This window comes from Egretta garzetta, unplaced genomic scaffold, assembly GCF_000687185.1.
Source record: "Egretta garzetta isolate BGI_Z169 unplaced genomic scaffold, ASM68718v1 scaffold310, whole genome shotgun sequence".
Lineage (NCBI taxonomy): Eukaryota > Metazoa > Chordata > Aves > Pelecaniformes > Ardeidae > Egretta > Egretta garzetta.
In genome coordinates this window covers 743189-769535 of record NW_009258296.1, presented here as the reverse complement: position 1 = coordinate 769535, position 26347 = coordinate 743189, and the positions used below count along the sequence as shown (strand labels likewise).

Here is a 26347-nt window from a genome sequence, read left to right as displayed (position 1 = left end):
GATGTGATTCTTCCCCTCTCCTCAACACTGCTGAGCAGCCACTCCAGCAGCCAAACCTGGAGTACTGTGTCCTGTTCTCGGCTCCTTAGGAGAAGAGAGACATGGACATACTGGAGAGAGTTCACAAAGGGCCACAAGGGGTGATTAAGGGACTGGAGCAATCTCTCCTATGAGGAAAGGCTGAGAGAACCTGGAGACGAGAAAGCTCAATGGGGATCTTATCAACGTATATAAATACCTGAAGGAGGGTGCAAAGAATATGGAGTGATGCTCTCCTCAGTGATGGCCAATAACAGGACCAGAGGCAATGGGCACAAACCGAAACACAGGAGGTTCTGTCTGACTATCAGAAAACACTTCTTTTTTTTTTTACTGTGAGGGTGACCAAGCACTGGCCCAGGTTGCCTTGAGAGGTTGTAGAGTCTTAGTCTACATTCTATGCTCTTTAGAGTCTTGGAGATATTCAAAAGCCAACTGGACACAGTTCTGGGCGTCCCTGCTTGAGCTGGGGGCTTGAACAAGATGACCTCCAGAGGTGTCTTCCAACCTCAACCACTCTGATTCTGTCATGTCAGTCTTCATACCAATGAACTTAGAACTCTTCTGTCTCCTTTCTTTACAAATAAGAGACTATTTAGCAAATTGATCATCTGTTGAAACACAGACTGGGAATACAGACTCCATAAAATGTGATAAATTTCTAAATCCAATGAAGACCATATTTAGTAACTCATTTCTTTCGGGATATGCAAGCATGTATCTTATAAACAAATGGAATGACACATTCTCTCTACACTAATTTTTTTGCTCTGTAAACAACAGTTAATTGAAATAACAGCACACTAATATATACAGTATTATATACAGACAGTCTATGTATCATCGGTATGGTAAGACTCTAAAAGTATACTTGTCAAGTGGAATTAGGTTAATTAAAAATTAATAATCCCTGTACTAAAGTATGCATGTAGCCAATTAGCTTGCACCAAAAATCCCCATGAAAAAGCAGCCCTTGACACACTTAGTAGTAGCCAAGACAACCCACAGCATGGGTTACATATGAAAACAGTATTGTACAGTAAGTAAAACCCCATTTTCAGTATACTGTTTAGGTAAAGCAAAAAATGTTTGCTTCCTGTCATAGAAACACAGTATTTTATGCAGTTCTTTCCTTACATAAGCTGTCTCAAAGTGCAAAACAAGGTACAAAGAGACAGAATGAGTTTGAATGTGACTGGTTATAGTACTGGCCATGATGTGTAACAGGAAATAAAAGTTGAACACTGGCTTAAAATATTTATCCAGCTATTTAAAACAAAATTCCCAGGTGAAAACCACTAACAATCCTGTAATGATCAAGGGAAAATAATCCTGGAGGAAATTTTAATTTCCATCAAATAAAAACATGAACTTAAGTTCATAAATTTACAAGTAACATTACCCAAATATCCTTAGGTCAGCTTTCACTACCATCACAAACTTAAAGAAAATCTGCTTGCACAAAACATGGAAAGGACTATCCCAACAGTGATCTCAGTACACCCATTCTTAAATTTCTTATTCAATGACTATACAAATGGTCTTTTTTCCTAAGTAGGTTTAAACTCCATGTTCCATTTATAACTTTTTCAGTCTCCCATAGAGGAAACAAGACCTTTAAAACCACTTCAAAAAAGTGGGCAATAGTCCATGTTGCAATGCTAGCAGGTGAAGGACTTTCACCCTGAAGCAAATGCGTCACCTGCACAACAGTATTAGCTCTTGGTTGTCTCATGGGTGTGGAATCTTTACTTACGTTCTTCACCCAGCCACAGGGGCTTCACAGTGTGCTGCTGCCACATAGTCAGGATGGCATAAAATTAATATGATTATTAAGCAAGCAATTATATATTAAGCAAGACAGCCACAGTTTCATCCTTAATTTATACTGCCTGAAGCTAGAAGACAGATTCAATCACACTGCTAATTAGAGGCCAGTACATCACAAGTTCCAAGAAGTCTCAAAATTTTCTTAACTACCATCTCCCCAAAAAGATGCAAAAAATCAGAGGAACTGCAATTTTTCTTGTCTGAAGTGAAAGCTATTAAATGATAGGATACTTTCCAAACTTACATAATATGAATTTCAGTTAAACAACCAAACAAAATGGTCAGGATGTAAAATGGCAGTGTGATTTGAGAATGTGAAAAGAAGTTTGCAACCTATAAACAAGACAATACTTTTTCATATATCCATTTGAAATTTAAAAAACGAGAAACTAATCTTGCTCTTGTTTAAATTAATACATACAAAAGTAATTCCACTTAATTCAGTTCAGTAAGACCTGTATACAAATCTGTGCAGAAGAGACACTAAGCTGGGAAATTTGAAGCTTCAGACTGAGGAAAAATTTCTGAGGCCACTGTTGAAGACCAGAAACTGAAACCAGTATGTATTCTGTGTCTTTTACCTTTTGAACAGACAAATCTGACTACTCAGTGTCCTACTTACATTTATTTGGGTGTAGGGTTGTAATCTCTGTTTCATTTATTATGAGAAACCCTGCTACTGCAAAAGAAAAAAAAGTTTTTCATCCTTTCTATCAAAGATGGATGATCATGACCATGTCCACTGTACAGGCAGGAACTTCAGCACCAGGGGAACTGCCCCTGTGAAAATCACAGTTTAGGTTGCAGGATTATTCCAGGATAAAGTCAGGTAAATTGCTCTTACATACTGGTTTCACACTCTAATTTTATTCACAGGTGAAAATGTTCGAATTGAATGTTGGCATGTCTACACAGCTGTAGAGAGATGCTATTATTCAGCACATTATCTTCAGTCACCATTCTCAACAGTAGAATTGTTCTTTTCTCGTGACACATCACACCTTCTCACTGAAAAGAAGCATTAAGAAATAGATCTTGACTAACCTGCTTGTTTTCATTCTGATAAGCCTGAAGGAAGAGCTGCATAAACACCTGTATTACAGTCATAACTTCTGGAGTTCCATCAGTTTCCAGCAGTGCATTCCTAAGCATTGAAAATTTAGATTATGACAGATCAGAGAATTCATCTGCCCGTCACACCACTGTTAAGTGAAATGAAGAAAAAAAAGTACATTCTTTGTATGCTGGGGTTTCAAGCTATGTCTGAGCTCATTACGCCAGTGTGGAAACTTATAGAACTACTAACTTTGCAGGCTTTTCAGATTTTACTTTTACTTTAAAAAACCTCCTACAAATAAACTAGACTTAGTAAGTATATATAATATACATGCAGACATACATAATTTACCCTGCCAGTAGGGGAAAAAAGTGTAAAATTAAAACTGAGACTACCACAACTTTATTAGGCAAATTTGGCACCTGAACAGTCTACTGCGTTCAGAGCAACTATTCCCATGCCTACAGTTAAGCAAACTTCAGTGGTTTGCAGGACTGCATCCCCTAGGCCATCTCAAATCAGGGAGAAAGTAAAATTTAGTACAATCTCCTGGGATATAGTACCTGGAAAGAAAAAAAAAATAATCTTGACTTAAAACTGTTAAATGTAACACTCCTACTGGAGCCGGGGAACAAACAAACAAAACTTGTTGATCAAATATAAAAGTTGCATATTTTAAAAACTACACAAAGAGATTAAACTTAAATAAAATGACTGCTGTTCAGTCACTGTGACTCCTTAGTGATCATTAAGCAATGAATCAGAAGCACAAAGAGAAATTAGTGTACACCAAAGGCGTACTTTAGATCAGTAATTGCTACAGATTTAATTAGGGACGAATGCTTTCAATAGTGAAATCATAAAATCCACTCTGGAGGTTCAGGAAGGTGAATGCTTTAACTGGCCTTCCAATAGGGCACAGTGTAACCTTGAGCAAATGGAGCAGAAAAACGTATGGTCAGCAAAGTGTAACTTTCGTTCTCTTATTTGAAAGACGTGTAATACTCAAAGTAAGCTGCCACTGAGATGTTTTTTATTAAAGAATTGTTTCCTTCTTTCTGTAATGATATAAATGTTAAGAACAGCTAACACATTACCATAACAGAAATGGCACAAAACTACAGGAAGATATAATCACTAATATAAACACAAGAAATAGTACACAGAAACTCAAGACAGTCTAGGTGTGTGGACTTCTGTATAGCTGCACATAGCAGCAAAAGAAGCTTCTACTTGGGAAATAACACAAGTTAATATCCCTGACATAAAACAATTCAGCACAATCAGCTTCAATAAAAAGCATGCAAATAGCAGGAAAAGTTATTCCTGGAAGGGACACAATGCTTAGATCTGTGTTTCTGACAGAACATTAACCCCCAAAATAAAAGGAGTTTTCTGCCAGGTGTAGAAACATAATACAGTTTCCAAACAATGAAGTACAGCAGCAGCTCTCTATAATCTCACACATGACTACATCTAGAATAGTATCTTAATGTCCATACCACTTGATAATAGTTGGAAGGATGTCAGAGAAATACAACAAAAATGAACACAAAGCTGCAGGAACCAACTGGTCTGCAAAAGCCAGCTAACATATATAGCTTCACTTAATACCAAGAGGACCTGAAACAGTATTTTTAAAACATGCTAAGGGTTTAACACCACAATGTAGAGGAACAAGCATACTAAGTAAAAACAGTGGAAAGCAAACAAGGGAGCAGAAATGTAGGCTGAGCAACAAGAAAACATGATGAATTTGTAAGACGGTTTGGAAGTGCAAAAGTTTTTTGAGGAAATACTCTGCTGGACAAAGTTCTGCATTATCGAGAAACAGCATCTCACCCATTTGTACTGTCTACCAAATGAAAAGGGTGCACAAAGGTTATGTAGCCTTGTGTTATTTCTAGAAAATGTTACATATCATGACTCTAAATAAGCCAAGAAGCTTGAACAAATTTTGTCTACCTATACCATCATACTATACAGCCTCCAGCCTAAGACATTCATACATGTCTGATGAAGTCACATCAATTTGCAAGAGAATTTTGCTTTGGGAAAGTGACTGGTCTCAACTGTTCAGAAAATGCTAGCTGTGCTCAGGCGCTGGACCACAACAACAGAAGGGACTGCCATAGCAATAGCTGCTGTGTGGTCCCACTCTGGCAGTACAGCAGTCCACAGCTTCTACAGCAAAGACTCTGCTGTTAGTGCCTGCACAAACCGAAACATGGACACAGACACACAAATGCCCCCAAACACATGCACCTGGGAGCCCGTTTTTCTTAAAAAGGAAAACACTTGATGAACAAAGAATGTCAGTCACTAAATACATTATTGTTGTATCGAAACTGTAATACTGATAACCCCAGCAAGTAGATCTACTTAACGATAAAATTGTAAGTCAAGTGAAGTAAAGAGAAAAAGCCTCTGAAAACTGAGTAAAAAGGACTGGAAGCCCCCGTGTGGTAAACAATATAAACGGCTTCAAAATAATACATTCAAAACCCAACTCATTATTAACAGGCAGATGAATAGTTTAATGCTATAAGAGCATATCTGATATCACTCTGGAAGACTAGTAACACCGTGTAAAAGAGGGTACACTGGTAAGTGCAAATGTTTTAGCTAAATTCCATCTTCATGCTAACATGGGCCAAGTCATTTCAGCATTTATAATTTTCAGCTCAAAAATTATATTTCAATCACAACTCTCTGCTGAAATACAAAATACATTATAAATTTTAAAGGTTAAAACACAATGTAGTCAACTGTCTCAATTACTATTATAAAGTGACTTCTATGTAAAGTTCACAAGATTTTTAATGTTTTTCATTATTTGCAGTATATTACACAGAAGGGGACACTTAAGGCATACAGCCAAAGAAAAAGACATCCTGAAATTATTATACATCCCAGATTATTATACTCCTTTCTATGAAGAAAAACTCAATGTATAAATCGATCATTTGAAACACTTCCCACTATAATTTCAAAACTTACTTGAAGATTTCATTAACAGTTCTGAAAATGGCAGGATGGGTTGCTGCTTGCGGCTGTTGAAAAACAAATGAAAGACAGCCAGTCATTAGTAAGAAACAACTCAAACAACCACCACCGTATAACTTACAGCTTAACTCATGGATGCTATTACACTGCAATTATTAAACTGTAAATCTCAGATCAACTCTTACTAAAACCTCAGATTTTCTCATTATTAGGTCCTTCAAAATAACTACGGCCAAGTAATGGAAGGACATCCAGAGTGATACCAAGCAGGCCAAAGAGCTGATAAGTGCAAACACCTGGGACCCCAAACGGCTTTTGACAACAATCACTAAAAATACTAAAGGTGGCAGTGAAAAAGAACATGTTGATGCATGCAATTGCTGGAGGCAAGAGACAGGGAGCAGATTTACAAAAAGCTTTTTTTCTCCTCTTCACAGACAATCCCTTTTGGATGTGCCTTGAGATTTTTGCTACATCTTCAAAATTAAATTCCAGAAATTAAGTTTATTTGTCTTTAATACTACCACAAACATTTTGGTCCAAGACATTTTTTCATAGTATTATCTTCTTCTGTGAGTTTTAGAGTTGCTGGTACAAGCTAAAAATCTCAGTGCATCAAAATGCTTTTTTTTTTTGAACTAGTGAAGGTTTTTATCATGCTACCACACAAAAGAATGTTTTAAGAAAGTTAACATGCACTAGTAAGCACACTACTTTCTAGTGCCATATGCTTAAGTTCCAAGATTTATTAGGCTTTTACAGAGCACTGAGAATATATAACTACTTACACATTCCCCAAAATATATTTGCCTAAGTTGAAAAACAAACACACACTTTGTGTTTCTGAAGTTAGCTCCTGAAGATTAGATGAGAATATAGTTACTGAACAATCTAGAGTAGTGCATGTTCAATAAAATGCATTCTATAAACTTCAGGATGCACAGAAGGAAGAGTGTTTGTAACTGGCATTTATTGTAACTGTAAGTGCCTGATGCACTATTCCAAAGAAAACTTCTATGCATTTGTTTCAAGCTAAAAAGTGCCAAGCAGAATAGAATTTTTTTTTTTTTTTGCACACAGGCAGAATGAGGACTTTACTCTGTATGAACCCAATACAATAATTACAAAACAAAGAGACAACCCTTAATACAAGCTGTCTAGAAAAGCTCCTTGTTTCTCACAGTTGTCTTTGCCATACTGGAAATATTAGGTGGCACCTCTTTTTCATGTTTTACCACGCTTTTTCTTTGCCACATGGCTCTAGCTAGGTTGTCCTATTGAACGTGTGCCATCTAGTGTTCCACAGTATTTACAGCCAGCTGTTCGGGTGCGTGAGGAACAACGTGCAGCCTGTGGCAAGGCTGTCTCCAAACTTCCACTGCTATGGGGGAGGAAGAAAACCTGGCTAGATGAGACAAAAAACAGACACATATCTTTTCTGGAAAAGGAAAACTTGGACTAGACGACCTCCAGAAGTGCCTTCCAACCCCAGCCATTCTGCAGTTCTATGAATTCCGCCATTTCTCTGCTGTCTTTTCAGATACTCTACCTACCTTTGCACACATACTTCTGTGATGACGTAACCAACCCACTGATGCTTAAGTCAGGTTTGGCATAAATAGAAAGGGTCCATCAGCACATTGCCACACACATCAACATCAAACCATAGTTCTTTTGAAAAAGACCAAAATAAATGTGCTGTACACCACAATGGAAAACTCTCCACCCTTTCCTGCCAGACAGTAGCAATCTATGGTACTCACTACAGGAAACCACAGTTAATACCTCCTAGTATTTAATCTACACTACTGAAATCAATATGAATTTCATCACTGGTATTTGAAAGGGAAAACAGAAAAAACACCAAACCCCACCACTGTTACCTAATTCCACAAGATTTTGATCAATGGACTGCATGGAATTAATATGCATGCACTCAAAGTAAAAATGCTGTCGTAGCACAAAATTCTCCAAGGCAATCTGAAGATGTGCCTGTTGGGTAGGACTAGAGCAGCCAGCACAATTCTGCTGCAGCCTGCAGCAATTCTGGTGTTTGGGAGGGATTGTCAATTTCAGGAGGGATTCTCACTGGGTTTTCACGTTGTTGACATTATCTCCTTATTTTTTCAAAATGAAAAGGCATTTTACATTTTAATAATCTTGTCTGTGATTATGCAGTATTTTTCACAGAAAGCTCAGAAATCCAAATGTGCTGTTTACCAGGAACTTATTCCATCACCTTTAGAACACACACAGTACATATGGCACAACACACATGAAACCAGAAAGATCCAAATACAGGGAACTGGAGTTGCATGAGTGACATCACGATTACATACTTTAAGAATATGTGCCTCTAATAATCATATACCACATTTTATTCACATCCTAGAATGTCCTGTAACAAATGCAAGTAAGAGCAAACATATGGAAACAAATTGTGCCTAAGATTGCACACAGCAACAGATCTGAGGCGGTTAACACTGCAAATGCCAGTTCTCTTGACTTCCAGACTCACATGCAATTAATTGGACACAATACTTCCACCGTTAAACACATCTAGCTTTAAGAAACTACACTGCTGTATTTCAAATATTGTCTCTATTTCCAAGTTGTGTATTACCTGTATCCCTGCATTTTATATTTACCAATTACAAATGAGAAATGTCACTTGGAATTTTTTTATACCATATGTTGAATTTATTTTTATTTTGAAGCATACACTTATTTTGAAAGCACAAACATCTTTTAACAGAGTTTTAAAAAGCTCCTGAATTCATCGACATTATGAATAAATTGATATGCACTATTTGAAAAATTTTCCATAACAGGTTTTGAAGAAAAGCAATACTGAGGGAACTAACTGTAACTTAGCTGGAATGTATTAAAACAAGAGAAAAAAGCTTCAAATTTTCTCTCTCTCTCCTTCCTCCTTTCTCCCTTGTTAACGCCTATTTCATTGGCACAGCTCCCAATGAAAGGTGAGTGTGGATACAGCCAGTCTCAAAACCTGGGGATAAGGCACAGCAAGAGGGCAATGCAAGGGCATGGGAACCCAGAGCACTCTCCAGCTCGGTATCCTGTCAGGCAGTACAAGAGCTGTCAGATCACCCACTAAAACTGTATTTGCCCTGTAACGCTGAAATGAAAATAACACCAAGGGACACCCCAAAGCTAGAGCTTTAACTGCAAGAGCACAATGTAATTTCGATTCTGGGCTGGACTTGGGAAAGCTGACAAGCCGGAAAGACAAAACGCAGCAGTAACAGATGATTTATAAAGGAGAAGCTGACAAATTTTAAGCCCTCTCAGCCTGTTGCACTTTTCTTGCAACATAACTTTGAATGAAATGAAACTACTTTGGAAAGCCACCTGAGAACTGAGCACAAACTATAACTGACACTGATTCACATCTCTTTTTACATGATTTACATGCTTTAAAAATCCATTTATATACATATCTATGCATTTTGGGTAAAGCGTAACATTCTAATATGTGGATTTATTTAAATTTTAGTTAACGCACACATACAAACCTTGAAGTTACTTCAGAAAGGAAGACATCCATTCACCCACCAAATTCTGAACAAGCTAAAAGACCATTTGTGATGGTCCCTGAATTTGTTTTTATTACTGCCAAACAACTGTAGAATTTCCAATAGTAATTCCAGTTTAGCCCCAAAGCCACAAACCTAATACCACATGAAACAGAAGTTAGTGGACCATCACACTACAATTACTCCTGGAATTAAAATATGAAAGTACTGCATATCAAGTTACTTTCATAACAGAAGTACAGTGGTTTACAACTATCTGGGTACCACAGATCTCTATGAGGGTTATGTACAGTTTCGTTGCTGTATCAAGATATTTTGTTTAGAGAAATAACTCTGATAATGCAATTAAGAAAGAGCTTATAGAAATTTCCTTTTTATTATATACTATAATCAAATCACTTACATATTTCTGCTTATCTCTACTCCAGAGGTTTTCTTCCAAATAGGAAAAACGTATAAATCAAGTTTTTTCTCACGATTCTACTTTCAATTACCATATCCATAAGGCAAACAGACATCACATCCTACAAATACCATAATCCAACTGCTAAAAATGCATATCCATATTCCTAAACAAATATTCAAATGTCTTTCAGGTGGGCTAAATTAATCATATGGTTGGATTCAAAGTGCTGACTGATCTAATGTCACACAAGTGTCTTGATAGTACCATGTACAAGTTGGACAAAATATCTAAGTATTTTAGAACACAAATTCTGGATCAAATCTTTTCCTTGTATACTGCCTCTCTGAAGCTTCTCATCCTGTTGTTTTTAATTGATATTCCACCCCTCCCTTTTATGCACCCTCCCTCTTATCAATGCCTGTCAGTCAGCAATATCCATCTTCCAACTACCCTCTTCTTTATGCCTCCATTCATTCCGCTTCTTGTCCACAGGATGTCCTCTCTAAACCAGCATTCAAAGCTGTTGCACTGGTCTTTCCACTCTGTGAATATCTTGTTTTAAGTGCACAAAGTCTTTGGAGGACAGGCCAGTAAGGACAACCTAAGTATGCCAGCACAGTAATGTTCCATTCTTTTCAGGAATCAGGATGTGAAGACAAGGTAAATACGAACATGGATAATAAACAACAACAAACCAATAATTAAAACAAAGACTTTTCCTTCTTTTTATATATAACCCAGATTATTTTTATTTTTTCCTCAGCCACGTGTGGTACCATATACTGTATTCAACGCATAGTGTATCTGATACAGAAAAATTAGGCAAAGGCCTTGTATATAGCCTTGTCTTCTGGAATACCTAGATCCCCAGTGCTGTTGATTCCAAGCACTTATCAGATTTGCAAATATTATAATGGATCCCTAAACCAGAAATTTGCAGATTCAATCAAAAAAGAAGAATATTTACATTTTTCATTCTTTTTCTATCTAAAATACGTACTCTGTAAGCAGTTTCATAGGCTGAAAATAAGATACCATGTGCCATTTTTCAGTTCCATCCATTTTATGAAATACGTAATTTAAGCACATAGCACACATGCTATTTCACATAGTAATTAACAAACAGATTTACATTTAGTGTTGCAAACTAGCTCATTATTTTGGAATATGTATAGTGTCATGTTTTCTCACAGGAAATATTTTTGATGTACTGCATAACACAGCCTTGAATTACAATTTAGCAAATGTTTTCTATTAAGAATTTTGTTCAGGTTTGCAAACAAAACCAAGAAACTAAGAAGGCCATAATAAAATAATCTACAAGGAATTTCAATTGTTTAAACTGCTGAACTCCCAAGGGTACAGAGACTGAAGTAAAAACATTCAAATCCTCCCCAGCCAAAGTTCATAATTTTTTAAGACAGAGGCAGGTACTCAGCACCCCACCAGCCAGATTCTCATCTCTTCACCCATTTTTCATCACTGGATGAAATCTTTTTTCTCTTCTACCAATTCAATGTAAAACCTAAAAATTTAGTGACATTTGTAAGACTCAAGATTTGCCTTTGCATTAGCAAGATGTATGTCACGAGAGCCATTTCCCTCAAAGATACTGACATACTTGAAAATTGTCACTTCTGAAACATGAAAGAGCAACATAAAATGTACTACATGTTGCACATACCAGTAATGACTTTTTTATGACACAAGCCACTTCTTCCAGTGAATTCAACTGAACCGAAACCAGCTGGTCTAAAAGATATAATGTAGCTTTTTCAAGGCTCGGTAAGTGACGAAGCCAGAGGCTGGAGATAGCTGATTCAGGGACAGAAATCTTCTTCCTGGTTTAGAAAGAAAAATACTGTTTTCCCTGAGAAACTACAAGGAAGATAAAAATGTACTGTTTTTTTTTTTTTTTAAAGCACATTGGGGAAAAAAAAGACGCAAAGATCACCTGCAGCAAGAGAGAGAAAATCTCGTTTACAGTACTCTGTTCAGTATCAAATAATAATGGCAAAGAATAACGGGCAATCGCAAATGCAACCATACCACGTATCTTTAAAAGCTAAAAATTTGGTTATGATGGATCCCAGCAAATGGAAACGGAAGGTTTAGGCCTGGAGTTCCCTTCCTCTCTAGAGAAGGGTCCTGCCCCACACTTGTGCTCTCTCAAGCCCAGACGGCTTCTTGCAGACTGCTCTGCTCAGAAAGTGTCAGCAGCTGACAGATAAGCAGGAAGGTCCTGAATCATTTTGCTGCTGGCTACATCAAAGCTTTACCTGTCTTTGCAGAGAAATGAGAAAAAAAACCCCAAAACCCAAGGTAGAAGTAGGTAAGTCTTCAGTCCACCAACACTAACCAGAGCCTTTTAAAAGGTAAGCGGTTAAGGCAGCAATTATCTCTTCATCTAAGGCTTTCAGCTATAGCTCAGCTGAAGTAACAATGTTTTGGTGGTAGCATTTCAGATATTATTATGCCAGGAAAAGAAATCTAATAAGCTTACATAGAGGTTTTCCAACTCTGAGACTTAAAAACCACATAGGAAGTAAACTGTAGTCATTACCCTTCTGCACTTGAACTTGCAGACGGTCTCACTGGGACAATGCTGAATTCTGTGGAGCATTGCAAGTCCCAGTATTTGGTAACCCAGTTTCCCAGAGCAGGCTTCACCCATGTTCAGAAGGAAAACAAGCATTCAGAACACGACGACAGAGTTAGGGAACAGTAAATTCAATTGTTAAAGTGTGTGTGGGAGGGAAATAAAATACAAGCACATTCAAGTTAAGATCACTTGTGCTTCAGTGACAGGCCAAGATTATACCATGCGAAGCATGTGTGAGCCTACACCTGCTCTCAGGGAAACCATATGCTTTTGTCAAGGGCCCTGAAAGAGTCACTCAGTCAAGAGCCATACAAACTGAATTATTTTTGCCCACTGTGATAAACAAGTAGCTCAAAAGTTAAGTAATGACTGAAATAAACATTTTCAGTCAGAACTTTTCATAACTATCTGAAGGATTCAGGTTCACATTATGAAGTGGCAAAAGTACATCATGATGGATTGCCCACTGGCTCACTGACATCAGTATAGACCATCCATGTTGAAACTGTGAACTTACTCTGATAGTTTTCCAAACTGCATTACTGCTTGTGGAACACGTCCAGTCTGAAGCCATGAAAGATGGACAAGTGAAAGATAGCACGCTCTTTTTTGGGACACTTCTTTCACTACAGACCTTCACATTCCTTTTTCACTTGTTTTCCTCAGCTTCTAGTAACATGTGTACAAATTAATAATTGTGCTTTCCCATTAATTATTTATTTTTTTCTGGAGCAATATAACAATCTTCACTGGAACATCTCAGAAATTATGATGTTGGGTACAGGGGAAGCAATTAAAACTGTGATTAAAAAGGAGACAAATGGATAATCGAGGTAAAGTGTTAAAAAAGGACCTTCTCTAGTATAAAAAAAACCCTGTTTATAATACAGTCCCTCAGCTACAACTTGAATAAAGCAACCAAAAGTAAGCTGCGCTTTCCCTGATGTCTTTCCTTCCCTGGAACAGCCAATCTTGCTGATGTTCAGCTTCACTCAACTGTTTTTCATCCATAGTCTGATTCTACCAAAACCATGGTTTTAGTGGCAGCAAACCAATCAAAGTTATATTTCACAAATTGCTCATATTAGACTCATTAAAAATAATCTGCTGAAAACCAGCAGAATTTAAAATCTTGAGAACCAATTTCTTAAAAAAATAAAAGGTAAGTATGGAAACACTCAAAGATAAGGATCTATCTCATGCACAGAAAAATAAAGGCTCTCAAAATGTCAAGTCAGGAATGTTGAAACACTTACATGAAAGGTAAATAACATTTCTATGAAAAGCGATCATAGCTTTCACAAAAATCCCATAATCTATTGAAGACTTTAACTTCCATTTTAGAGAAAAGGTGGGAAAAAGTTCCAGTCAATATATAAAGTTAGTTACGCCACAATTTGTACATCAGCAACTTAAAATTCTGCTTTGGCTACAGACTGAGCTCTGCTATTGAACTGCAAGGGAAATATTTTACTAGAATGCAGATGAAGTACAGCGCATTCAACATACAAACCCAGAGAAAAGATATTTAATTGCATTAATAATCTTTATGAAAAGAGCATAAAAATCATACAGACCACATTACTTACTTTAAAAATGCTTCATTCACAGCCTCCAGAAACTCTGAACTGAGAATTTCTTTTGCTGCACCTCCATGGTAAAGAAGGAGAGTTTCCAGCAGTGGAGTTAGATCAGGCAAAGTAATGAGCGGGAGACAGAGAAGGGACACAGCATTCACACGACTGGCTGAAACTCTGAGGGAAAAAGAAACACAATTCATATCTCAGAAAAGTCAAAACTTTTAATTTCTAAACTGATAAGGTAAAGGAAGATTACATTAATCACATCAGGTTAAATGTAAGAGATGCATACCTAACTGCAGAGAAATTCATTATTGGAATGACTGTTGACATGCTGTTACATATTGTCTGAAGAATCTTAAGGAGAAGTCAGATAAAATTTTGGTATTTTAGACCTCAAGGCAAACCATGCTACCAACCCAATTCTGAAGTGCAGCAAGTTGCGTTTGCTCAGTAATCACACCCTTCCTAGCAGGGAATGCTTTGTCTTTTCCAGGATCAGCAAAAAGCAGGTAAGGAAGACTACAGATTCACAGCTCCCATGCAGGTTCACTAGACCCTCACGAGAGACCACCTAGCTGCTTTCAAGCCCTCCTGTTGTTTCTTTTACCTCTCTCCTCTCAACAGGACAACTTCTATGAACCCGACAACACAAATCCCACTGTCTTCAAGTGCTCAGTTGAAAAATTTTTGTCTTACAGATCTACAGCTGAAGGAATATGTAACGCTTTGGGATCTTAATACATGAACCACCCACTTGACCTGCTCGTTAAAACTACATCCCTGGAAATTATTAGAGACAGTGGAATGTGGAACATAAACAAAACATGGAGCCTTTGGAACATAAACAAAAGGGAGAATGGCTCACAATATAAGAGATAACATTTGCAAAAGGAAATCACATTTCCCAGAGTATATATATACTTTCTGGCACATGAAACTGCAGATTTTTCTAGATGCAGTTTTGACAGGAAGACATTTATGAAGACCAAGAACTCCAAAATACTGAATTCTAGCAAATGAAAAAGTGCTAGATTGTTTGTAAATGGCTTTCTTGAGTAACTGCAAGTTTCTCCTGATTGCATTGTTCACTAAAAGGGGTGCTTTCTTTGCAAGAACCCAAAACTGTTTTCTTTGGGGAGCCACCAATAGAGTCTATGAAGAGCTGAGACAGGAATTACACTACAGGCTGCTCTGAGTAAGAACTAACTCTATTGCCCCGCATGTGGGAAAGCTACTCCTGAATAGATGTTGCCTAATGGTCACTAGCATACGCTGTGACAGAAATGCTATAATTTGTGGACATAGGGTACCATTGTGGTTTCCACAGTGAGAGAACATCGGAATCCCACATTTTCAAAGACTCAATTTTCTGAGTAAGTACCTAACCAAATGCGTGTTATGCATGCTATAAATGCAGTTTTACTATAAGAAGTGTTTCCATAGGAATGCTGATATTGTGCAGTAGTGTTTTTCGGGATGTAAGGTTCACAGACCTGAGACTCTTTAAATCACTCCCCTTTACAAAATTCTGATTCTAATCGCTCATCAATGATTAGCAAACTTTCGCAGTTTCCTTCACGCATACTTTTAACTTTGGAAGAAAAACCCTGCAAAAGCAATTTTCTTCTACATAATCTTCAAAATATGTTCTTGGAGAATGCTGCACAGTGCATTCCACTGTGTGTAATGAATATGCACAGACTGTCATCTGTGTTGCTGTAAGCATCATTGAATGGAGAAATGAGACAATGTACACCTGTAACTGCAAACTACGTTTGTCTCTGCAACTTGAAAAAACAGCTATGTAATAATTTCTACACTCAAAAAAACACCTGAGCTCAAAGTTTTCATTTTCTCCTCGTAGAAATCAGGTATTTCTCTTCCTAACAGTCTCATTAGCTTTTTAGCCAAGTCTGCTTCACCCTACTTCATAAAACATGGAGGTTATGTTTTCTACATTGAACAAAACTTTGTGATGCTCCTCATGAACTGTGTCCATGATTTTGGTACTGAAGTCAGCTCTAAATGAATTCAGCTCATTTATTCTTCCTTACACAAACACCTAGGTGCAAGAAGAAAGGTAGAAAAATAGCCAAGCTATTGGCTTATGATACAAGGAAGATATTTCAATCAGGCTCCTCTTTCCTATAACTTTACAGACTATGTGGTGTTAAACCGGTCATAAAACTCATTTCATTGTATGGGAAGCTTTGACTCTGAACACCAATAGAATATGCACAGGAGAGTCAATATTTAAAAGAGAAGACACAATTTTAGTACATCGTCTGTATTAAGAATATCTATCCTTATTTTTGCTTTTGTTTTTTAGCAGGAATACACTTAATTTACATGCAATCGAAAGGCTCTACTGACACATTCAAATACAATGATTTAAAAATTATTCACAGAAGACTGTGATCTGCATTTCAAGGTAGTGCAATGGCAGAAATTACACAGTGAAAAGGCACGATCATGTCAAAAATAGTGACAGCAGTAGTATTAGGCAAATGTAGTCCCTTTTTTATGGTCACAGATTTTGGCTTAATTCACTGTATTTATGTAGTGTGGATGAAGAAGGCGATTATTCTCACTGACTACAGCTAGACATGTAGAAACATCCCACACAACGTTGCGAGGTCACTATTAGCATCTGCTGATAATCTGGATTGGAGATCTGGCCAGAGCACATCGTAATTTCCTTCCCACCCACCTTCTCAGACTTCTGACAGAACCAGTTAAAGGGTGGAAATACTATGTGCTTCAGTACATTTAAAATAGTTGTACATGAAACACACAGTATTGCCACAGTACTGTTTGGTACCAGATCAAGGAACTTATGGAAGGAAAATGAGAATTTCTTTAAATGTGCATGGACAAATTTTACTACTACTACTACAAGTTACTACTGTTCCATCATATTAAACTATGGCTCACACAAACAGGAAAAAAAAATCCTTTGGAAAAATTTTTTTGCTTTTTCTTATAGTAACTGCCAGTTAACTTTGGTTATAAGGACACATAGGGCAGACAACATTATGATTATGAACCGCAATGAGGTTCAGTAAGGCCAAATGCAAGGTCCTGCACATGGGTTGGGGCAAACCCCGGCATCAATACAGGCTGAGGGACGAAGGGATTGAGAGCAGCCCTGGAGAGAAAGACTTACAGGTACTGGTGGATGAAAAATTGGGCATGAGCTGGCAATGTGTGCCCGCAGCCCAGAAAGCCAACTGTAGCCTGGGCTGCATGAAAAGGACTGTGGCCAGCAGGCTGAGGGAAGCAATTCTACCCCTCTACTCTGTTCTGGTGAGACCCCACCTGCAGTGCTGCATCCAGCTCTGGGGTCCCCAGCACAGGAAAGACATGGACCTGTTGGAGCGGGTCCAGAAGAGGGCCACAGGAATGGTCAGAGGGATGGAGGCACCTCTCTTACATGGGAAGGCTGAGAGAGTTGGAGAGTTCAGCCTGGAGAAGAGAAGAGACCTTACTGCAGCCTTTCAATACATAAAGAGATCTTATTAGAAAGACAGGGACAGACTTTTTACCAGGGCCTGTAGCAACAGGACAAGGGGCAATAGTTTTAAACTGAAAGAGGATAGATTTAGATAAGCTATAATGAAGAAATTCTTTACAATGAGGGTGGTGAGACGCTGGAACAGGTTGCCCAGAGAAGCTGTGGAGGCCCCCTCCCTGGAAGTGTTCTAGGCCAGGTTGGATGGGGCTTTGAGCAACCTGGTCTTGTGGAATGTGTCCCTGCCCATGGAGGGGGTGTTGGACTAGATGATCTTTGAAGGTCCCTTCCAGCCCAAACCATTCTATGACTCTCAGGCTAAGTATATACTCTTATGTGAAGTACAACTTAACGAGCTTGTCCACACTTGAAATTATCTACATATCCAAAACTTTCCAACTGAAACCTAAGTTGCCCAAGACTGTAAAAAGGTCCTCACAGAACTGTAATGATCCAAACTAAAACATATCAAAGTTATGTTTAGGTAACACCTACCTCCCCTGAATGTTAAGTCCATTGAACTGATTGTCTCTGAGTTCTGTTACTAATGAAAAGACCATCTGTGAAATAAAATAAAATAAAATAAATTACACATACTGCAAATAAGCGGGCATTAGTTGCATAGTTCTCTGAGTGACTGGTGCACTGTGGAGAATGACACCTTTCTCTGTTCACTCAGTTTGATTTTTTTATTTTCTAATTATTGGTGCCAAATTAAAGCTGTCCAAATCACTGAATAAACTACGCTGCAAAATGTTTTTGAACACACATTATGTAACTTCCACATCTGAAAACTAAGAAGCTATTTTGTGTTAGCTCCGCTTCCCAAAGAGTTGATGCAAAACTTTCAGAAGAGCACTACCAATAATTTTTATGTGCTTTTTCTAACTTATATGCACTTAATCTAATTTAAGTCAACATATTACGAAATAATATTCCAATTATTTTTATAAATTAAATGTAAAAGCCGCTTTTCCTAAGATGTAAGGCTCATCTACCATTTTAAATGCAGTGCATACAGTCAAAGAAAACATTCCAAAAGTTACGTTCTAATGCACAAAATAATACATACAATTTCAACTTTGCAGGAAAAAAAATTAATGATAGGGCAGACTTTTTTTGTTATAACACAACAGCAACAGGAATTTTGTTTTTATGAACATCTATTACAGTATAATCTAATGCAAAATTTTCTCATTTGTCCAGAGATCTCACACTTCATTTTTTGCCTTAAAAGGCTGTAAAAATAACTGAGGTAAGAAAAGATAAACAAAGCTCAGTTCATGTTCCTTATAGCAATGACAGCTCCATGTATGTGCTTATAAACTGGTGATTTATTATTAACAAAATCTCAATTCCACAAAATACTTACATTTTTAACTAAGTGACAATAATAATCTGCTGACGTATAGCCAAGAGTTGATATGAACGTACTGGTTTCAGCTTCATTACTTTCCCACTTAGAAGAAGAAAGGAGATGGCACAGCAAACTCTGTAAGAAATCAATAGAAAGGCAATAAAAATAATACTAGCCTACAACATTCTGTGTAAAAAGAACTGACTGCTATTGAACTATATCTGGGGTAAGATCTTTTGATCAGTAGTGGCCACTTTACATCATCAGCACAGAAGAGCAGACAGCTCCCATCAACCACAGGAAAATGCTGCAGCTGCAATAGTCAAACATGGGCTCACACACCACGCAATTTCAGTAGTTGTGCGACAGCAATGGAGGCCATCAGTGTCAAAACCAGACAGGTTACCTCCTTAGGTAGGTTTCAGTTCTCTGGGAGCTATTTCAGTCTGATATGATTTAGGTAACAGTAGTCACGCTGCTACATAGCAAAAACCTCACCTGTAGTCTTGACCAGTACCACAATCAAGAAGAGAAAGCACAAAGTTAGTATCTAATTTTCCGTATCACTCCTTCAAGAGACCCCAGTATTTTTGGCGAGATTCAGGGTCTGGCCTCATAATTTAATTTGCTTAATTTCCTCATTATCTTGAAAAGATAATGTTAAAATTTTAGTTTGACATTTACTTCTCTACCAGTTTCACTACAGAATGCTTTAAGTCACATTTAATAAAAACCCTTTTAAGACAACACAAAAAAATCAAAACAATCATTTGATGATAGATCCAGGGAAAAGACAGATTAACGCATTTGATACACTGGTTCTGCAGGTGCGTACAGAGGACTCTGAACATAATACTCTGGTTTCATGCTTTCCCAGTTCCTCAGTGCTATACTACAGCTCTGCTGTCTTTTGGACAGATCTCGCACCCCAGCACCTTCCCAGCTGAACTAATTTATGAAAACTGTTGTGTGAAATCTTGAGCAGGTTTTTGCATCCTGCAGTCATAACTGAGCAGAGGTAGTTTTATGTTGCTTATCAAATGATCTACTGTGAGTTTGTCACTTTGCTTTTCTTCCTGTCCTCTATTGCTACATGCTGATATAACAACAGCTACATTCCCTTCCCAGAGGTTCATTTCAGGGCTTTATATATCATTGAAACTTAAAGTATAAACTAAATTACACTTTGTATGGCAATAAGTATAAACCCCTTTGTAACAGAGTGTCAGGATTAGCAAACACTGAAAAAACCTTAATTTTAAAAATAAGTAATTTAAAGGCAAGTTCAGATGAAAGCTCTGTGACTTCCATGGTCTTAGGAGGTTCCATTCAATATATTTTTTTTTTAAAGAGGGATCTGATGAAAGATTTGAGATTAAAATAAAAAATCAGTTAGCTCATTTTCTGCTTTCAGAAATCCAAACCAAATATTTATGCACACTTTTGTTGAACATCCCTAAGCAACTGCTTCGGAAGTCCTCGAATTAGATGTATTCCATGTATTCCATGTTTGATTAATGTTGAGAGAGATGACACAGTCAGCAGAAGCACACTAAGAAAATTTACTGCTATGAAGGCAAGTAACAAGCATTTGGGGCACCTTAGGATTATTTTACTACCTTGCAGACTTATGTTAAAGCACCTAGATATTCTCTTCTTTCATTGTAAGCCTTTTTTCCTAAATCACCCTCAGCAGAAGAAAATGCTGGTTTACCGCCATCTAGTGACTCCCCTGAAACTAAGGACAAAGGAAAATGCTGCGGTAACAGTGTCGAAGAAGTAATTTATGTGCAACTTTTGCATTTTTAAGAAAAAGACATAAAGTAGATTTTCAAAATGTACAACCATCTAAATATGGTCAAAAGTGAAGGCTAAAATCTACTAAACTGTACAATCTCCAAACACCCCTTAATTGATTTATTAATATGGAATCATATATATTTTAATTGTCCTTTGCAACTATCACTAAAGTTAAAATTTGTTTTCAGAACGCTGTCAAGGGTTCAGACAAACTAGGATGGCTTGCCAAGTCGAATAAGATATGGGAGCAGCCTGCAAGTTAAAACCAAAATTATGGAGCATCTAGCAACAGCAAAGCTGGGATGCCACTTTTACTAGAGGTAAGGAGGGGAGCTTGGAAAGTACAAAGTTTGTCGGATTGCTCAGTGAAAAACTTGCAAAAAGCTTCACCAGCGAGAAGAACAAACATAAAAAGCTCGGAAAATGATCTGACAGGTTGACATGGCAGCTAATGACAGCTAAATGAAAGAGTAGCTTAAAAACCCATATAGTCACCTGTAACACTATAAAATGTATTAATCAGTGACCCTCTCTGTAACCAGAATTTTCCTAAGGATAAGACTAATCAAACACTCTTTATGTGAAGAGTAATTTCAAAATCACTTTTCCCCCTAGCCCTGTGTACCGGTCATTGTCAACCAATCAATAGAGGAAAAGACAAAACAAAATCAGTACACATTACCAGAGTCTGCATATGGCCTGCAACACTTGCCTGGGGTTTTTTTGTTTAGTTGGTTGGTTGATTTTTTTGTTCTTTTTTCCTTTTCAGACACTTTACTACATCAATGCTAGGATTTTACAGATAACTTTAATTATTTTTTTGGAACACACAAAACCTCTGAACAGCCAGAAGGGGGCAAGAGATACTGTAGTCAAGATGAAAGGTATGTATAAAAGACAAGTATGTAGTAAAGGTGAAAAACATTTAGAATTCAGCTCTATGTCTTATATATTTCATTTTACAGATGTTATTGCCAGTGCAAAGCCTGAGACATACCTACATGCAACAAAGACAAAAATTCAGTAACAATAATTTAAAGCAGCTAGCTTTTAAGGTTTGAAGGTTTCTTTGGTCCAAAACATGTCCAGAAAGTTCTCCTTCTCTCTAGAAAACATAGCTCATTTGCTGCACATAATTCTGGTTATAAGTGATAACTCTTTTACAACTCTAAATTGTATTATCAGAGCTGTCTTAAAGAAAAGTACATATTGACAATTCACTCTTACATTTGACGAATGATCTGTTAGATGGATAAAGAATTGGCTGGATGGCTGTGTCCAAACGGTTATGGTCAATAGCTCAATGCCCATCCAAGTGGAAACCAGTAATGAGTGGTGTTGCTCAAGGATCTACACTGGGACCAATACTATATTTAATATCTTCATCAGTGGGATGGGGTTGGGTGGGACAGTGGGACTGAGTGCACCCTCTGCAGGTTTACAGATGACACCAAGCTTGTGGTGCAGTTGATTCACCTGAGGGAAGGGATACTACCCAGAGGGATCTTGACAGGCTTGAGGAGTGGGCCTGTGTGAAGATCACAGAGTTCAACAAGGCCAAGTACAAGGTCCTGCACCTGGGTCAGGGCAATTCCCAGTATCAATGTAGACTGGGGGATGATAATATCTTTATTATTAATATATTAGTATAGTAATATATTAATATTTTTATTATCTTTCTCAATGACCAGGATGAGGGGATTGACTGCACCCTCAGTAAGTTTGCAGACAACACCAAGTTGGGAGTGTTGATCTGCTTGAGAGTAGGAAGGCTCTATAGAGGGATCTGGACAGGCTGGATCAATGGACTGAGGTCCATTGTATGAGATTCAACAAGGCTCAGTGCTGGGTCCTGCACTTGGGTCACAACAACCCCATGTGATGCTACAGGCATAGGGAAGAGGGGCTGGTAAGCTGCCCTGTAGAAAAGGACCTGGAGGTACTGGTTGTCAGCTGGCTCAGTATGAGCCAGCAGTGTGCCCAGGTGGCCCAGGTGGCCAATGGCATCCTGGCTTGTATCAGGAATAGTGTGGCCAGCAGCACTAAGGCAGTGAGCATGCCCCTGTACTTGGCACTGTTGAGGTGCACCTCAAATTTCAGTTCAGTTCAGTTTTGGGCCCCTCACGACAAGAAGGACATTGAGGTGCTGGAGCATCTCCAGAGAAGGGCAAGGAAGCTGGTGAGGGGTCTGGAGCACAAGGCTGATGAGGAGCAGCTGAGGCAACTGAGGTTGTTTAGCCTGGAGAAGAGGAGGGTCAGGGGAGACCTTATCGCTCTCTACAACTGCCTGAAAGGAGGTTGTAGCAAGGTGGGTGTTGGTCTCTTCTCCGAAGTAACAAGTCATAGGACAAGAGGAAATGGCCTCAAGTTGCTCCAGGGCAGGTGTAGGTTGGACATTAGGAAAAAAATTTTCACAGAAAGGTTTGTCAAGCATTGGAACGGGCTGCACAGGGAAGTGGTTGAGTCCCCATCCCTGGAGGTATTTAAAGGACAGGTAGATGTGGTGCTTAAGGACATGGGTCAGAGGTGGACTTGGCAGTGCTAGGTTAATGGTTGGATTTGATGATCTTAAAGGTCTTTTCCAACCTAAATGATTCTATGATTCTATGAATGGATTGACAGCAGCCCTGAAGAGAAGTACTTAGGAATACTGGTGGATGAAAAATTGGACACGAGCAGGCAATGTGCACTTGCAGCCCAGAAAGCCATAGACACTGGAACAGATGGCCCAGAGAAGTCATGGATGCCCTATCCTTGGAAGTGTTCAAGGTCAGGTTGGATGGGGCTTTGAGCAACCTGATATAGTGAAAGATGTACCTGCCCATGGCAGGGGAATTGGACCACATGACAGTTAAAGTTCTCTCCCAACCTAAACCATTCCATAATTCTATGACTTGCATAACGCAAACTGTTTCTTGAAAACAAGATGCTTTCAGCTGTTCTACCACATAATCCTCTTGCGAGAGGATACAAATGGTGTGGGAGGGGTAGTACAATGGGCAAAACTATAGCTTATACCTAATAACTTCCAACTAAAGACAATTATTTTTTTCATATGATATTTTCAGCCACTTAGCAGGTAAGCTGGATAAGGCAAACTCAGCTGTTGCAAGAAACCAAATTTCCCAGTTAAAACATGGAAATACAAAGGAAGCAAACCACTGCAAGAGATAATATCTAAAGACACAAACTGACTGAGAACAAAAAGATCATCAGGTAACTATTTTCTTATGATATTTGTCCATCCTCTTCCATCCTATGCATCATTAACTTGATTATCAAAAATACAGTGTAAACCAGGAATGGCTAATTTTTAACTAAATGACAATGAAAACTGTTGGTTTTACCTCAAGTTTCAAAGTTCACAGTGTTTAAATTCCAGTAACTGTCAGACCTAAAGGGACTCTATCAGTAGTTATTTCACATCATATTGCAGATCTTGGTTAGAACCAGCTCAGAGACCGAGTGTAAAACAATGTTTTCTTATACATAAGTTTCTCCTTTCACTTTTGAAATCAACTCTTTCAGAAAATACTACAGAGAAATCTAAAAGGTTTCAGGAGATTTTCTCACAGAGGTTCTTATAGCATGCTATAAAAATATTAAAACTATTAATAGGTTTCATTATTGCATTATGAATCCCCCAAAAAGCACTGTGGAAAAGAAAAAAACCAACATTTTATATAGCCACAGTGTGGATTCCTGGGGTCAGAGAGACACTAATTTCAGACTAATGACTTTTAAGGAATCATTTCAAACCCAATAGAAGGTATTCAAGAACATGATGGAAAAGTTGTCAATACTAAATGCAAATGCACTGTATTGATGATATCAGTCATGAAACCTAGCCTACTCCTGCAAAGCAGATTTGAGATCTACATAGCCACCAGTTACTTCTGGAAGTAAATCAGTTACCACTCACTGTCTAATCCACTAATGCCATATTCTACAAGCCAGAAAAATTATGAGTCTGTGGCAGAAGTGTTGCATTCAGAAGGAAAAATAACAAGGTGTCATGTTTCTGCAAATTGAACAGCCGTCAGGCATACCATGATAACAGAAATTATTTCTTTCTTGATTTCCCTCACTGTTGATTAAATAGGAAGCAGGAAGGAAATCACCTTGGTTCTAGCTGCAAGAGAATACATTCATCCCCACAGCCTTGGATTAAAGTTCTACAACATAATCCCTTTCAGTCTGAAACTGAATTAATGATTTTTCATAAAGCCCTCACAATGCCTGTGGCTTTATTTTATTGAAGCAGTTTATACTGAGTAATATTCTAGCTAACTAAATTTAACATCCACTGCTGCACAGAGATCTGTAACATCCTTAGCAGGCAGATAATCCTAGGAGCATTTGCATGAAGACATAAAATCATTTACTTTATCAGTGCAAACACAGTGCTTTATATCTACCAGGTTTCGTAGTGGAAGAGGTTTGATTTAACATTTACCGCCCTGATTTATAGATTGGCTATAAGGCTGTCCCTTATTAATTCACTCAGGGATGGTGGAGAGAATGAGAACAGACTTGAAACTAGAGACTTCTGAGAATACAGAGAAAAGAAGTGACTATGTTCCCTGGTTACCATCCACCTGTATCTAAAAAGGACTAAGCAACTGAAAAATATTTCCTACATATCACTTTTCAACTAAGCTAAGCTGTAGAGGGGTTTCTTGAACAACAGGGCCACAAAGTATTGTGCGAATATGTGGACAATCCAGGTTCTGTAAAAAGCATGTCCTTGGTACACTGAAACAAGCAAGAAGCTATGAGCTAAAGCAAAAATGTGCTGACCACAAGTAGAAACTAAGATAGCTGTGTTCTTTGTTTTATATATCCAATCAGTACTTGAGAATAAGCGCGTGGACAGTAAATCTTAAACCAACGAAAAGTATTACAGGTGCCGTCACTGTCTGAGGAGAAGCGCGTGGACAGCTAATTGTTAAGCATTTGTAACCAATCAGTGAATAGTGTACGCGTGGCGCGGAAGCACTAAGATTATATTAACCATGTTGTAAGCACAATAAATCGGCATTTGCTTGATCATATTGATCGTGTGCAGTGTCCGTGACTTCCACATCAACACTAAGCCAACTCTTTTGATATTCCTCTTTAAGTAATGAAGGCTGATTTCCATGTGCTACAAGGGATTTATTGAGTTACTCCATGAAGTTTGTTTCTCAGAGACAACCATCTCTTGGAGCACATGTGTCTATGAAAGCCTGGAAATTATTTTCCTGGAGCAGAATTTGCCATTCCACTGAGATAAGCAGCACAGCACTGGGCAGATACCAACTCAGCTAGTGTCCACAACTCCAGAAAGGGGGAAGAGGTGCTTTAATCTTCTGATATTGCCTTTAGTAAGCAGGGATGCAAAAGCTCTAAAGCCTTTTTCCCCTTCTTTCTGTAACAGGACATATCCTCTTGCTCGTGTCAATGGGAAAAAATATAGAAGCCTCAATTGGCACAATTACCTCTGAAATTAGACATCAACACAGAAATAGCACTTGATTTTTATTACAGGAGCACATGACAAGTTTTATGCCATTTGTGTAGCAATTGTCCTGGAATTTATGACACAGTTTCAAAGACA

The 26347-nt window shown here is 38.1% G+C and overlaps 1 protein-coding gene across 1 annotated transcript in view; it reads right to left on the bottom strand.

Moving 5' to 3' along the window:
- The window catches only part of FANCC (FA complementation group C), an 86279-nt gene that overhangs the window by 10166 nt on the left and 49766 nt on the right, over positions 1 to 26347 (bottom strand). Inside the window, exons 5-10 of the mRNA XM_009638412.2 lie at positions 18964 to 19083; positions 18087 to 18151; positions 14087 to 14251; positions 11580 to 11736; positions 5927 to 5979; positions 2914 to 3013 (exon numbers count right to left, since the gene is read on the bottom strand). Of these exons, the coding sequence (XP_009636707.1) occupies positions 2914 to 3013; positions 5927 to 5979; positions 11580 to 11736; positions 14087 to 14251; positions 18087 to 18151; positions 18964 to 19083 (660 nt within the window). The remainder of the gene's footprint in view (positions 1 to 2913; positions 3014 to 5926; positions 5980 to 11579; positions 11737 to 14086; positions 14252 to 18086; positions 18152 to 18963; positions 19084 to 26347) is intronic.